The 14,272-nt window shown below is 31.3% G+C and overlaps 1 protein-coding gene and 7 non-coding genes across 8 annotated transcripts; all 8 read left to right on the forward strand.

Annotated features, from left to right (window-relative positions):
- Positions 1 to 3,447: 3,447 nt before the first annotated feature.
- Trnas-aga lies at positions 3,448 to 3,529 on the forward strand. The gene has a single exon. It is a non-coding gene; the product is annotated as a tRNA-Ser (tRNA).
- Positions 3,530 to 3,710: 181 nt separating this feature from the next.
- On the forward strand, positions 3,711 to 3,783 carry Trnav-aac. The gene has a single exon. It is a non-coding gene; the product is annotated as a tRNA-Val (tRNA).
- Positions 3,784 to 3,860: 77 nt separating this feature from the next.
- Trnap-agg lies at positions 3,861 to 3,932 on the forward strand. The gene has a single exon. It is a non-coding gene; the product is annotated as a tRNA-Pro (tRNA).
- A 3,705-nt stretch (positions 3,933 to 7,637) lies between these two features.
- Positions 7,638 to 7,710, forward strand: Trnav-aac. The gene has a single exon. It is a non-coding gene; the product is annotated as a tRNA-Val (tRNA).
- An 87-nt stretch (positions 7,711 to 7,797) lies between these two features.
- Trnap-agg lies at positions 7,798 to 7,869 on the forward strand. Its single transcript has one exon. It is a non-coding gene; the product is annotated as a tRNA-Pro (tRNA).
- An 88-nt stretch (positions 7,870 to 7,957) lies between these two features.
- Positions 7,958 to 8,029, forward strand: Trnav-aac. Its single transcript has one exon. It is a non-coding gene; the product is annotated as a tRNA-Val (tRNA).
- Positions 8,030 to 10,090: 2,061 nt separating this feature from the next.
- On the forward strand, positions 10,091 to 10,162 carry Trnap-agg. Its single transcript has one exon. It is a non-coding gene; the product is annotated as a tRNA-Pro (tRNA).
- Positions 10,163 to 11,886: 1,724 nt separating this feature from the next.
- LOC113382953 (cysteine-rich with EGF-like domain protein 2) lies at positions 11,887 to 13,299 on the forward strand. Its single transcript, XM_026621209.1, has 2 exons — positions 11,887 to 12,274; positions 12,347 to 13,299. Exons 1-2 carry the CDS (start codon positions 11,971 to 11,973, stop codon positions 13,159 to 13,161), a joined length of 1,119 nt encoding a protein of 372 aa, XP_026476994.1. The 5' UTR covers positions 11,887 to 11,970; the 3' UTR covers positions 13,162 to 13,299.
- Positions 13,300 to 14,272: the final 973 nt, after the last annotated feature.

Raw genomic sequence — 14,272 nt, forward strand, 5'->3', positions numbered from 1 at the left:
TTTTGTCATCAATGTAATCAACAAAACATAAGAAATAAATTTATTTAAAAACACGTTTTATAATTGTGACAACTAAAACAGAAAAACCAATTGTATCGGCCCAACTATACAATTTTATTTGTCCCTTGGGATACTTAAGTAAAAAAATATCCTTACTCGCGAGTAAACACTTGTCCGCAGTATATTTTAATGACAGACATTATTTTCTTTTTTTTTTCATTACATCCTGCAATACTTCCTGTTTCATGAATATTCAATAAAATTTTGTAATTTTTTAAGTTATAAGTCTTGAACATAAATTAATTTCAATATTTGCCAAAACCCAATTTGACGATTACTTATATGAGAAATTAGTGTTATTTAGAGTTAAAAATATATTATATTATTTTTGGATATTTTTCTAATGTTGTCATACAACATCAAATAAAAGTCATAAATCGTTATATTCTTTTATGATGTATTTTTGTTAAACACAGTTCTTAACGTTCATATTGCAAATTCACACAATAATATAATTTTAAATGTTCTCAACATTATGCAGTCTATGAAGCTTCCAATTTAATTTACGACCATCATATGTTTAAAAGTAAATTCTGTTCAGTCCAAAATGCCCAAGGGATAAATAAAAACCATGTATATGAATTCTAAATTAGTTCAAACCATGTGCTAACCGAGTTTATGGAATAGATCTCAACTAAAAAGTCGTTTGTGAAGCGATGTTTTATTGAATTCTTAGTTGAACAACAGAAATGGTTTAAATGTTAATAAATTTTACTAATTGGATTTCAAATAAGCATTAAACAACTTTGTACAATTGGATATATGTTGAACACCGTTACAACAAATTCTATATATAAAGAACATACACGTATGCATTTTCCAACCAATACATTTACACAAATTAATAAAAATATATTTATTATATCTCTTTACATATCGTCTATATTATTTCTTATGAAACGCATCGCAATATATTATCAGAAACAAGTCCTGCCTGAATTCTAGAATCTCATTTATAAAACAAATGAAAAAAGCCATTCCAGCAGTAAAATATCATCAAAACAACATAATAGACATATATTTCGATTATCGTATTGAAATCTTTACACATAATCTGTCGTTCGTAGCAACACGACAGATTTTTCATATAAAGCAAAATGCTTTGAGGTCCGAGTTTCGGGTCATCATGATTCAATGTCTCAGAATCCGAACAAACCCTTGTGGAAGTATTTTTTAAAAATGAGCGCCACCCAAATTGAATAATATTAAAAAAATAATAGGTAAGAATATATATAAAAATCATTTGATATGTTAATGCAAATTATCGGGCTTCAATTTCGTTTCTAGATTCGCTAGTCTCTTTTTTATAAAAGTGGGTTAATTATAAAAAATCATTCAAATTATGCAATAAGCGCCATGTCAAAATTTTAAAATTGTATCGAAACAATATTTACAATTCTGATTGATCATGACAATTATTGGAAAAATCCTGATAACTTGCAAGACAAAACTAACTAAAAGTTCATTATTATAATGAAAAATATAGAGTAACCACAACTGTACTTAATATTTCGTAATTTAGTGCAAAACCAATTTCAATTATTACAAAATCAGGGTCAAAGTGCCTCTAAAATCAGTTCTACCTTCTTTTTCGTCATTCGACCAAAAACAATCGGTGTGACCCGTGGAATTTATCAAAAAATCCAAAAGGAAGAAACAAATGCGCAAACACTTGAATGCATTTTATTATGCTTCAAAAAAATTAAGATGTTCGACACTGATATAACTCGTTATAAATGTGTACAATAAAAATGGGCTTTTTACGTTCAGCATTTCTATACACACTTCTGATTAAATTTATTCGTTATACTGTGCACGAAACACACTCGGCGCTTTATCTGATTTATGGAGATCATTAGAAATGAATATTTGAAATAAATATTAAATATGTCACAGGGGATATAAGATAATCTAGAAGTTTAAATTTCTTTGTGGAATAAAATTTGACATGAAAAACATACACGATTATAAAAAATCAGTATATGTATATATAATTAATTTTCATATTTTTCATTTAAATTAGTAATCAATTTAGTGATTTCTTTTTGCGTTTATGGCACTTATATTAACTTCGATATACATATTTTAATCTCGTATATACCAGTATAATTTATGTGGTGACAATTTTTGCAACGAATGCATGTCAGTTGAGCAACGTGTTCTCGTTTGATGACCCCGATTTTGATAGGCAGTCCGATTACAAAAATAACACTATATAAGCAAGTATGCGTTCTTAATGGACCACGAATAAAAATTGATAAAATATTGAAACAGTTAAAAAGAATGGTAATTTTTGGGAAATTATAAATAAAAAAATAATAATTGAAATCTTCCAAAAATTTATTAAGTAGAGGCATTTTACATATATCAAAATTAATTTTTAAGTTAGAAAATTGTATTATATTCAGCACTAGAATGATATGTAAAGTTACAACATTATATGCAACTATGTACTAATTAAAATACAATTTTTAACTTCCTGCAGGGCAAGTTATAGTAATCGCAAAAAAATCGAAAATGGATTTTTTTATAGATCTTTACGTTTCAAAACCTTCTGAACATTTTGACATACCTTAGAAAAAATGGATGTATGTGTGTGTGTGTGCGTGAATGTATGTATGTTCGGATACAAATTTTCGCGACGATTTCGGGAACACGGATCAACCGATTTGAATAATTCAAAAAACATTCGATTCGTATTGATAAGGAGACGTGCTGATTGTTTTGGCGAAGGCAGGTTAGCCGTTCCGAAGATACGGGGCAAAAAGTGCCGAAAACGGTACTCAGTTTTTAAGAAAACGGAGCGTCCGATTTGAATAATTCAAAAAACATTTATTTGTATTGACTAAATGAAGAACTGTTCAAATTTTTGGAAAGGCAGGTTAACGACTTTGGAGATATGGAGGAAAAGTAAAAAAATGAGCCGTTTGGGGTCAAAAATGAACATTAGACATATGCACACCAAATTATCAGATATTTTATAGAGATTTTAACAATAAGTATAAATTTTGTTTACATTCCTATGGGTTCCGTACCAATGTTTACGCGTTAGACGGCGACGCGGCGCTTACGCGCTTTGATATTTCGTCTTTATGCAGTTAAAGCAGAACGATTGCTTTGAAAAAAAGTTCAGAATTTCCAAAATATTTCAAAATAAATGATTTAAGATAGAATAATTTATGGTTCAAATTTCTATTATTAGTTTCAAATAATTGATCAACTTTTATTGATTATTTTTAATTACTCGAAATTGAATTGCGGTCCGGGAAGTTCCAGCAATTTGCCTTAAGGCACGATGCCCTAATTGCCTTAAGACAGAATTCCACTTACAGCTAGTTCAAATTTATATCTTGACAAGAAATCTATCGATATGTTCCTTCCAAACAAGCAGTCGTGGCCGAGCGGTTAAGGCGTCTGACTAGAAATCAGATTCCCTCTGGGAGCGTAGGTTCGAATCCTACCGACTGCGAAAATATTACATTTTTGGAAAGTTTGGAAACGAAAATGTTAAAATATGTCATTACGAAGCACTGACTGTGACTAGTTTGTGGTTTCTATGTTAAAACATATTATTACATACAAACGATCACTTTCGTTAATCGACAAGATACACACAGTGCGACTACTGCGCATGGCTCTTGCTTCAACAAGTTTCCGTGGTGTAGTGGTTATCACATCCGCCTAACACGCGGAAGGCCCCCGGTTCGATCCCGGGCGGAAACATCATATTTTGGCTATAAAATTTATATTGTTAATACAGAAAAAGTGATGTCTATGAGAAATAAGGCCGCAAGAAGTGTGGCTCGTTGGTCTAGGGGTATGATTTCCGCTTAGGGTGCGGGAGGTCCCGGGTTCAAATCCCGGACGAGCCCAGTGATATTTTTGATTTTTTGTGTAATAATAAAATAACTAACAGACTAATATACTTATTTTATTTAAAACTAATTGCAATTCTTGTTGATTCATATATTTAATATATAGAAGCAAAAACAGTGTATTTCTATTGCCGCATAAGTATTCCAAAATCATAATAGACAATGTTTTAGATAATTTATGTACGAAAACTGATATTTAAAAATCATATCCTATATTAAAACAAATTTTTAATACATATATAATAACTATATGATGATTATTTAATAGAAATTGGAGACACGTATATTAAAACTATATGCTAAATAGTAGTAAACACTACTAGAAAGAGATTTCAACTTTGATGAACCTGATTTTGATAGTACTACTATTTAAAATATAGTTTTGATTGGTGTGTCTAAAAAATGTGACTAATAGTTCAGTCATTTGGTCGTTTTGCTGGTACAGTACTCCGGGAATTCTGAAAATTGGTAATCTTATAGATTTCGAGGTGCTCTTTACGAAAATCAACTTTGCCACCTCAAATTTGAACGCCATGATTACGCCATTTTGGAAGAATGGCGTCAAAACACAGCTTTTTTAAAATATTTCCTTTCTGGCTCACTCTATGATAAAAGTATCTATGTACGAATTAACTAGATAAATTTCCTACAATTCTTTAGGAAACCGTTTCTTTGTAAAATTGATAGTTTGAGAGTACGGCCGCCTCAAAGTCTTTGCTAAAATGCTGCTCTCGCCGTAGTATCAAATCTCTCCATATATGAACTTTGAACTTGACCACATTCTCTCTAATAAATAAATATTTTTGATGTTAAATTTAGCGAATAAAATCTAAAAATAAAATAATTCAAATATTTTTGCTGATTTTTTAACACTTCAAGCTACTTACTTATAGCTACTTTGCCATTGAAGTGTTAAAAAATCAGCAAAAAAAAACAAAAAAATATTTGAATTATTTTATTTCTAAATCTTATTCGCTTAATTTAACATCAAAAATATTTATTTATTAGAGAGAATGTGGTCAAGTTCAAAGTGCTGTCATATATGGAGAGATTTGATACTACGGGGAGAGCAGCAAAGACTTTGAGCCGGCCGTACTCTCAAACTATCAATTTTACAAAAAAAAACGGTTTCCTAAAGAATTGTAGGAAATTTTATCTAGTTTAATTCGTATATAGATACTTTTACCGTAGAATGAGCCAGAAAGAAGATATTTTCAAAAAGCTGTTTTTTGACGCCATTTTTCTAATATGGCGGCAACTTGCCGTTCAATTTTGAGGTGGCAAAGTTGATTTTCGTAAAAAGCACCTCGAAATCTATAAGATTACAAATTTTCAGAATTCTCGGAGTACTGTACCGGCAACAGCCTTTTTTGCACCAAATGACTCGACTATAAGTAGTTATCATACTTATTACAGATGAAATAACAATTTGATTTAAAAGACGACCTGATTTTCAAATATCAGTTTCAGTACCTAAATTATCTAAAACATTGTCTATTATGTCTCAAGAAGAAAAAATGAACCGAACATTTGTCCGTTCCGGACAGAGTAGGCAGGGCAGAAGTGTAGAGAGTAACATCAATCAGCGTAAATGCGCGAAGAAGCGAGCATAAAGCACTCAAGAGAGAGAAATCCCAACAAACTAAACGTACGTCTGACAACACGACGAAGATGTAAAATATGTGTAAATCAAGCAAAACACGTGAGCTTACGTGAATTCATAAAGAGAGTTCGAAGTGATGGAAACGCACGCTGAGATCTCGGGGACAGGGTTGACCGGAGTAGAATGATAAGGATAAATCTATGCGATGAGTGCAAACTTATGTTAAATTTCTTAGGATTAGTTTAAGCCAATAATTTAAAACTACGAAAAACTGCCATATTGGATATATTATACCCTCCATACCATACCAATCTTTTCACTGGCAAACTCAACATTGGTTTGACTTTCATACCAAAAATAAGCTGGGCGATGTGATATTTTATTTTAATAAATAATAAAGTAACTTAAATAGTATTATTTACTATGTAAATACAATTATCAAACGATTTTTATAAATCACTAGCTGACCCGACAGACTTCGTCCTGTCAAAAAAAATCTACCAAATCGGTTCTGATTGCTCTGTTAATCTTTTAAGGTTCTGTCTAAAGCCTCAAAAGATTTTATATGTGCCATCGTGCATTCATCCCAAACAATCAATTGATATTGATGCAAAACCTTAGCTATTGCAGAGTTCTTCGAAATGTTGCAAGTTGGAGTTTCATTGCTTTGCATATTTAATGGCGTTTTTAGTCCTGAATGGGCCGTTCGACCACCTTCGAGTAATGTTGCTGCGATTCCCAATGAAGCGAGTGCAAGTGCAATGTTGTTTTGTGAGCGAATTGTTTCTAATATTAATAAAATCAAAAAAGTTTTTCCTGCAGCACCAGGCGCATCTAAGAAGTAAATCCACCCAGGTGCAACATTTGTTACTTTCATAAGAATATAATATTTTGGCATTTCAGAATATAGCAGTGTTTGTGCAACATTATCGTTTGTCTCAAAAAACTTGTTAATGTAGTAGATGGTGGATGAGCAGCTGTTTGACCTGAGTTCAATGCTGTTCAATTCTGAAGGCACAGCTAAGTGAATAACAGAAAGGTGTCTCTTCTAAATATTCGCCAAATTGCTTCATTACTACTAACATAGCGGCCCATTTGATATTGAGTAACTTGATCATTGGAATTCTCTGCACCAATTCCAATTGAAGCATCGTAACTGAAAGCAGCTCGATTCAAACTTGCGCGATTATTAGTTAAATCCTAATTCTTTCATGTTCATTTTCGGTTGTCATGTTCTTGTGCAGTACGATTAGATCGGTAATCAGCTTGGTTTGTAGCATTTCGTGTTCTTCTACTTAAATTGCCTCGTCTTATAGGAGGCATATTAAGATATTGTGTCACATGCAATAACTTTTTATTCAAAACACTACAAACAAAAAAAAGCACAATCAGTAGAGTATAACAGAAAACGCAAGAATATTGGACCATTTGCCACCGGCAAGCGCGGCAAATGGACATTGACATTTATTGTTTTAATCTTATATGACTTGAAGTCAAATTCTTTAAAGCCATACCAATTTTATCGCCTGCCGACTACGATTATTTGTATTAGTTAGAAAAGGGCTGTTTTTAGGGTTTTCCCGACGATTATTCGATTTTTTTCGCCGTAAAAACCATCCTTGGATATAAACAACATTTTAAAAAAAGAATTCGCCAAATTGGTCCAGGCGTTGTTGAGTTATGCGCTTACCACACATTTTCTGATTCATTTTTATATATAAGATTTAATACGACAACCACACTTGTAAAATAGCCAGAATATTTAATTATCATTCAGGCGATATTTAGGAAATAGCAAATACGATCAAAACTCTTCCTTACATGACCCTACTCAACGTTAGTGGTGTGATAGCACGCAGTATCTCGGAGTTGCATCAAGATAAGACCCCCAGTCGCATTCTTAACAAATTACCACACACACATATCGCATTGAATTTATGTACGATGATCGCCATTAAAATATCGGACGCCTGACAGGACCACGGCATCCCAGCTGACCGTTGTGTTCGAGGGCTTCAAATCGCTCGCAAAGAGGTAAGAGGTTAAAATCACAAAAACTATAGTAGTAAGGTACTATTGTCACTGGAACACCTGTATAGGTTTCCGTGGTGTAGTGGTTATCACATCCGCCTAACACGCGGAAGGCCCCCGGTTCGATCCCGGGCGGAAACATGATATTTTGGCAATAATTTAAAACTCTTTGTAATAATTTAATAACAACAGTTTCAGCGATATTGCGATAATTACTGCTACTAACATGGCTCGTTGGTCTAGGGGTATGATTTCCGCTTAGGGTGCGGGAGGTCCCGGGTTCAAATCCCGGACGAGCCCGTCTTTTGAAAATACACCACAAAATATGTTTTAGGAGACAATTTAAAAATCCATAGTCTGCAAAAGTAAAGTAGTTAACGAACTGCAGGTTTCCGTGGTGTAGTGGTTATCACATCCGCCTAACACGCGGAAGGCCCCGGTTCGATCCCGGGCGGAAACATAATATTTTGGCAAAAATCGTTTAAAATGTCATGAAACCAATTTTACCATCCACAAAACAATTTTGTCTAGAAAGAATAATAAATCAATACATATTTTGTACTATTTGATAAAAAAAAATAGTAAACATTTGCCTAATTCTAAAAACGCAAATAAAATCAGTTCAAGCGCACAATTCCACAAGATATAGAAATTTGCTGCAACTTAAATATAAGATTTTTTTGTGTGATTACAAGAAACCGATTTGTGGCGAGATTAGCTCACAGAGTAGCGTTGCCAATTCAAACGCTGTAGTTCTGAGTTCAAATCTCCGGCAAGAAATTGAAAAATATTGAGTAGATAATTTGGATTCATAATAGAATTATGAATTGTAATAAAATTATGTATATAAAATAATCATAATGTATAAAAATTAGAGAATTAATTAAGATGAATCGAAGTAAAAGGTTTAGAAGATGGAATGAGAAGTATCGTAGAAGAAGTAAGAAGAAGTAGAAGAAGCGAAATGAGAAGATAGTAAAGAACGTAGAAAGAAGAATGAAGATAAGTTAAGAAAGTAGTATTAAGAAGTAAAGAAATAATAGGATTATATGAAGAAGAAGATTATAAGAAGAAGAATAAGATTATAAGAAAAAAAAACTGAATCTGCTGAGATTAAAAGAAGAATGAAGAAGAAAAAATGGAATGAAAATAGAAGTTGAATAGAATTAGACATTGATAGAAAACAGCAAAAATGAAGAATATAAAAACTGGTATAGAATGTAAAGAAATAAACATCTTGTAGGTCAGAGTAAGCAAGCGAGGCCAAATAATTTTTTTTTAAAAAAAGAAACCGGATTATTAAATCTGGTAAATTTGTCATTCAACAATCAAAAATAAAATACTGAAGCGGATAAATTCAGGCATGGAATTCGCACGTTGTAACAGAAAATGTATAACGAAAACAATATAAATTTGCATAAAGGAAAGCAAAGTAAATAAATAATAATGAAGTGAAACAAGACAAAATAGTGGTTTGCAAAACATTCACAATTAATATCATGTAAATTATCGATTATTTGTAAATCAAATGCAATGTAAAACAACATGACATGCCTGGAAATACAGAGTATAACTGTTGAGATTGTGAAAAATATTGCCAATTCAGTTACAGGTTTGTGATCAGACAATTAATGACATCAATATGCCAAATTTGGTACCAAAAATCAATTCAGACTCAATATATTTTAACAAAAAGGTTTTGCAATTAACCGTTTGGCAAATTATTGGCAAGATGTTTTATTTATTATCAAATCGTAAAAAATTATCAAAATTTATATAAATTTTTATTGTCACAAAATTCATGTATGGAAGTTAATTTCATTTTTGATTAATTAACAGAATTTCGCTGTAAAAAATCTGACTTAAAGCTCTAAAATATTTTTACTTTTTTTATTTTACTTATTTACAAAACCTCAAAAGGATTGAAAAGTCATTGAATTCATTTATGAAAGTAGTGTTTGAATTGATGCTTTAATTTTACAAATATTTTAAATATCCTATCCTATACCTTCCTGTGTTTTGAGCTGATTTTATCACAGGTCACCAGTTGACTTATTGACAGGCCTCGCAGACCAAGACGTGTACCACATGCGGCGCACGGTGTCAGCATCGATTAATTCTCGGATTCGATAAAAAAAACAACTTGAAAAGATTTGCAGAGTTTTAAAAGTTTGCTTTGGAAGCCAAACTCGGGATACAGAAGTAAAAACCTTACATTGAAAAAGGAAAATGTGGAAAATAGATATTTTCTATGAACTTCCTTAGTTGCACAGAAAAAAGAGATCTTCTCTGTTTTGAGATATTAAGTATAAATTTTGCAAATTGTCTAAGCACAGAATTTAAGGTATGAATGCTCAAATATAGAATATTTTGTTGAATGATTTATATAGACGTAGCTCCGCATGAGTTACACAACATAGGAATTCCTAAAAGAAGTTCTACAACTCCTGGTAAATTGTTAACCAGATGTATCTGGAGAGAGATGACTGTCCAGACCAGAAAGTTGACAAGGCGCCTTCGTGGCTCGTTGGTCTAGGGGTATGATTTCCGCTTAGGGTGCGGGAGGTCCCGGGTTCAAATCCCGGACGAGCCCAAAATATTTTTCATATGCGACAAAATTTTTACTAAAATAACAAAACTAATTTGTTACCTTAAACACCTTAAAGTCAATCAAATCATTTTTTTCAGACAAATTAATGCCATGCAACTACACTTATTACAGTGTTATTGGAAGCATCTGTAAAAGAATTGATATTTTGTGACAAAATTAAATTTTATAAGTTCTTATATAAATATTTAATTTTGTGATAAAATATTTAACAGGGAAGAAATTTTGCCCATAAATGAGCTGCGCAAAGGCCGCTATAATAATATGTGAAATTTATATTCTAAAGAAGATTACTTTAATAGCAATTTTTAATAGAAGTTATTACACAATAAATTATATGCGATATAGTTAAACTTCAATCCAATATAAAAATTGTCTTAAGGTTTGTATATAAAACGTTTAAGAATCTAATTACCAAATTACAACATACACGTCGAACGTCTAATAAAAGTGTGTTTGGTTCTTTTACAATTCTGGGCAACTTGTGCCTACAATCGTTTATCTGCAAGTTGAAGAATAAGTACAGTTTAGACCAGGTATCATTTATCAATAAATTAAGTTTAATGCCTAATATATTATTTAATAAATCGGCTTGATATGTGCGTGAGTCGACGTAGGTGGCACAGTGTCTTTATATCAAGAATTCTTATCTCTCGTGTACGTGGTGTTAAAGTATCTGTTATTCTTGTCATACACGAAAACACGACCATTCATAATCCCGAACGTCTTCTGGGTTCACTAATAAAATATCTTGTTTTATAATTGGAATTGTTTTACTGTGACATCTACTATAATGTGAGTTTTTATAATGCCCGTTATATATTGACGCCACATAAACGGAAGAATTTTTTTCGTGCATGGCCAACGACTGATCATTATCGAAAATGTTATTGCATTAGAGTTATTCAGATATTTTGGTAATTTAGAATTCTTTTCTTCTGATTTGATAGTTTACATGTATATTTAATAAATTGATACAGGTACTTTTTGATAATATCAGGGTGATGATGCACTATAAACTATACTATAAAACTAATGGTGTGAAAGCTGGTGAACAAAAAGCGAAAAATATTGAATAATGAATTTTGGGTCAAGTTTTCATTGAACAATTATGGTTTGCAAATTAATTTCATTCTCACTCATTCATTTCATTATTTGCCAATTAGATTATAAGACAGTGAAAGTTTCATTCCATTTATGAATCAAATATGTGCTAGAAATTTATCAAAATATAGATTTAGATCTTATAGCAATAAATAAAAAATATGATTTTGTTTTTTCTATGATAGTTATAGAAAAGATATAAATAATTCTTGATATTTGAAATTAATACCTCAATTGAAATATAATAAATTATATTGCGTGCTTCAATTTGTCACACAATGTTGAAAATTGTATAAATGCTATAAACAAGTTTAATTTATAACTAGAATATAATTTGTAAAGTATAGATATTTCAAATCAATATCTTTTAAAGTTCGCGCCGTTATTTTGCGTACAACTTCAAGTTCATTGTATCTGACGTTTGACAACGCATGCGTTGCTTGGCAAACGTCAGAATATGCGGCTTGTTGAGGTTATCTGGATATTATGACGATTCTATAAGAGTTTTCTTATTATTAGATAGCATTTAACATATTTATATAAATGGAATGCATTTACCATCATCAAAAATAGTTTTAAAAAGATAGTGTATAGAAAAACTACCATTTTTATTAAGTATATAATTGCACAAATTCTTTTTATTGATCTAAAGTAGTTGTAGTAAAGTATACTTTGTATATACAAAAACCATGAAAATCATCTGGCTGTTTTTATTTATTTCATCATCAACATTTGCTCTCGAGAACAAAAATGAGAAAAAAGCTATTAAACTTGCACCTTGCCAATCGTGTAGAACTTTAGTGGACTCCTTCAAAAAAGGTATGGATAGGACATCAAGGGGCAAATATGAAGGTGGAGATGCAGCTTGGGAAGAGCAAAAATTAGGCAGCTATATGACAAGTGAAATTAGGTTAGTTGAAATTCAAGAAAAGCTTTGTAACGATGTAGATCGAGGCCAAGATCAATGTCACACATTAGCGGAAACTAATGAAGGTTTGTTTTCTCATTAGTATAAGTACTACATTGTGATCATAAATCTTAATTTTAATGTAAAACCTTCAACAGGACTTATAGAAGAATGGTGGTTCAAACATCAAGAAAACGATTTTAATCTCCACCAGTGGTTGTGCATAGACAGGTTAAAAGTATGTTGTCCTATCGAGCATTTTGGACCAGAATGCCTCCCTTGTGAGGGCTACCCTAAAGTTTGTAATGGCAATGGACAGTGTAAAGGAAACGGCACACGTTTGGGTAATGGCAAATGCATATGCGATAAAGGATACAGTGGCGATATATGTGCTCATTGTGCTGATGGATTTTATGAATCTTATAAAGATGATGAAAAATCATTATGTTCTCAATGCCATACAGCATGCAAAGGCCCATGTACGTCAGGTGGAGTCAAAGGATGTAAAGATTGCAACAAAGGCTGGTTTATGAACAAGGACAGCGGTTGCATGGATATTAATGAATGTGTTGAAGTTAAAAATCCTTGCAAAGTTAATGAATTTTGTGTTAATAATGAAGGCTCATTTTCATGCCTGTCCTGTGATAAAGCCTGTAAGGGCTGTTCAGGTGATGGTCCTGATATGTGTGAAAAATGTGCCGAAGGGTATGAACTTAAAGATAATATCTGTGTGGATGTCTCAAGCCAAGAACGTTCTACATTTGTTAGTATAACAAGATACTTAACATATTTTGGGTTGTGTGTTGCCACTTGTATTGTGCTGCAAAGTTCTACAACTTTGGCTGCTTTGTTTGGACTAGCAGTCGCAATTTATATTTCAGTATCAGAATATATGTTAAAAACAAATAAAGGAACCACACCACAAATAGACCCTAATTCAATTGATTGGCAAAGTCTACTAAAAAGTTCTTAGATAAATTGTATAGAAGGTTAAAATTAAATAATGAAATTTGCCAAAAATTTACTTAAGTGGATGAATAATATATATATCAAAATCAAGTTGATATTTTAAGAAAATGTATTGGAAGTTTGCATGTATTTTTACTAGTACTAAATTATTGTCCTTATTAATTGGAGATATGAATGGAAAAATATCAAAACACAATTGCATTAAACTATTAGAACATATATAATATTATACATACATGTAAAATATTATTAACTTTAACAATCAGATATTGCACATTAGAATTTATTTCAGTCATTTCTAGTTTCTGTATATAGCACATCCGGCAAATCATAACAGTGGTATTTTTAAGTTAATTGCGAAATAAATGTTTTGTATATATAAAAATCATGTGCAGATATTGAATGAAAAGCTAATAAAACTTGTAAAAATAAAATCTTACCTTATTGTATTTAGAGCTTTGCTGACAAAATAATCCAGGAACAGCAAAATAATCCAGGATACACAGGAAAATTTTCATATTTTTTATGTAGCTTGAAGAGGGCCCAAATTTATTTGTAACCTAGAAAAATTATCAAATTAGTACAAGAAATTCAAATGCTTTAGAATTTTCAAATGCTCATGTTCAAAATGGCGTTATAAAAAAATGCATGCGATTTAAAAGCATTGAAAGCTCTACTTTGGTTTGAGGAAATAAGTAAAAGAATTCAATTTGTAATCCACAATTGATAACATGTTGAAAATTAACAGTTTTGAATTACCTTTTAATATAAATTGATTAAAATTAAATAATTAGTTAAAACACTGAAATAGCACAACCGTTTAGCGTAACCCACTACTTTAATTAATTTCGTAATTGCTGTGAAGGGTGTGTTTCTTTGCCGTTTGTGCTTACAAGGTACCAACTTAACAAACAATTTTTGACATTGCGAGTTCAAGAGCATTCAGAACGAAAAAGTTTTGCAAAGAGTTTACAATATTTTTGTGTTATTTAATTTGTGATATACATGTAAGTACTTTTATTAATCTGATTTAAAACATTAATAATGAATATGAGTAAAATGACTTTGTAAAAACGTCGTATTACAATTATTCAAAATTTTATTTTTATATATTT

Source organism: Ctenocephalides felis, unplaced genomic scaffold (assembly GCF_003426905.1).
Source record: "Ctenocephalides felis isolate EL2017-DRISC unplaced genomic scaffold, ASM342690v1 CF-g0.4_SCAFFOLD_03570, whole genome shotgun sequence".
In the NCBI taxonomy this organism is placed as follows: domain Eukaryota; kingdom Metazoa; phylum Arthropoda; class Insecta; order Siphonaptera; family Pulicidae; genus Ctenocephalides; species Ctenocephalides felis.

Bases quoted from the DNA above. Each gene is read 5' to 3' on its own strand.
- LOC113382953 (XM_026621209.1), top strand. From the start codon at position 11,971: ATGAAAATCATCTGGCTGTTTTTATTTATTTCATCATCAACATTTGCT. The intron at 12,275-12,346 runs GTTTGTTTTCTC...AACCTTCAACAG, and splicing joins ATTAGCGGAAACTAATGAAG to GACTTATAGAAGAATGGTGG.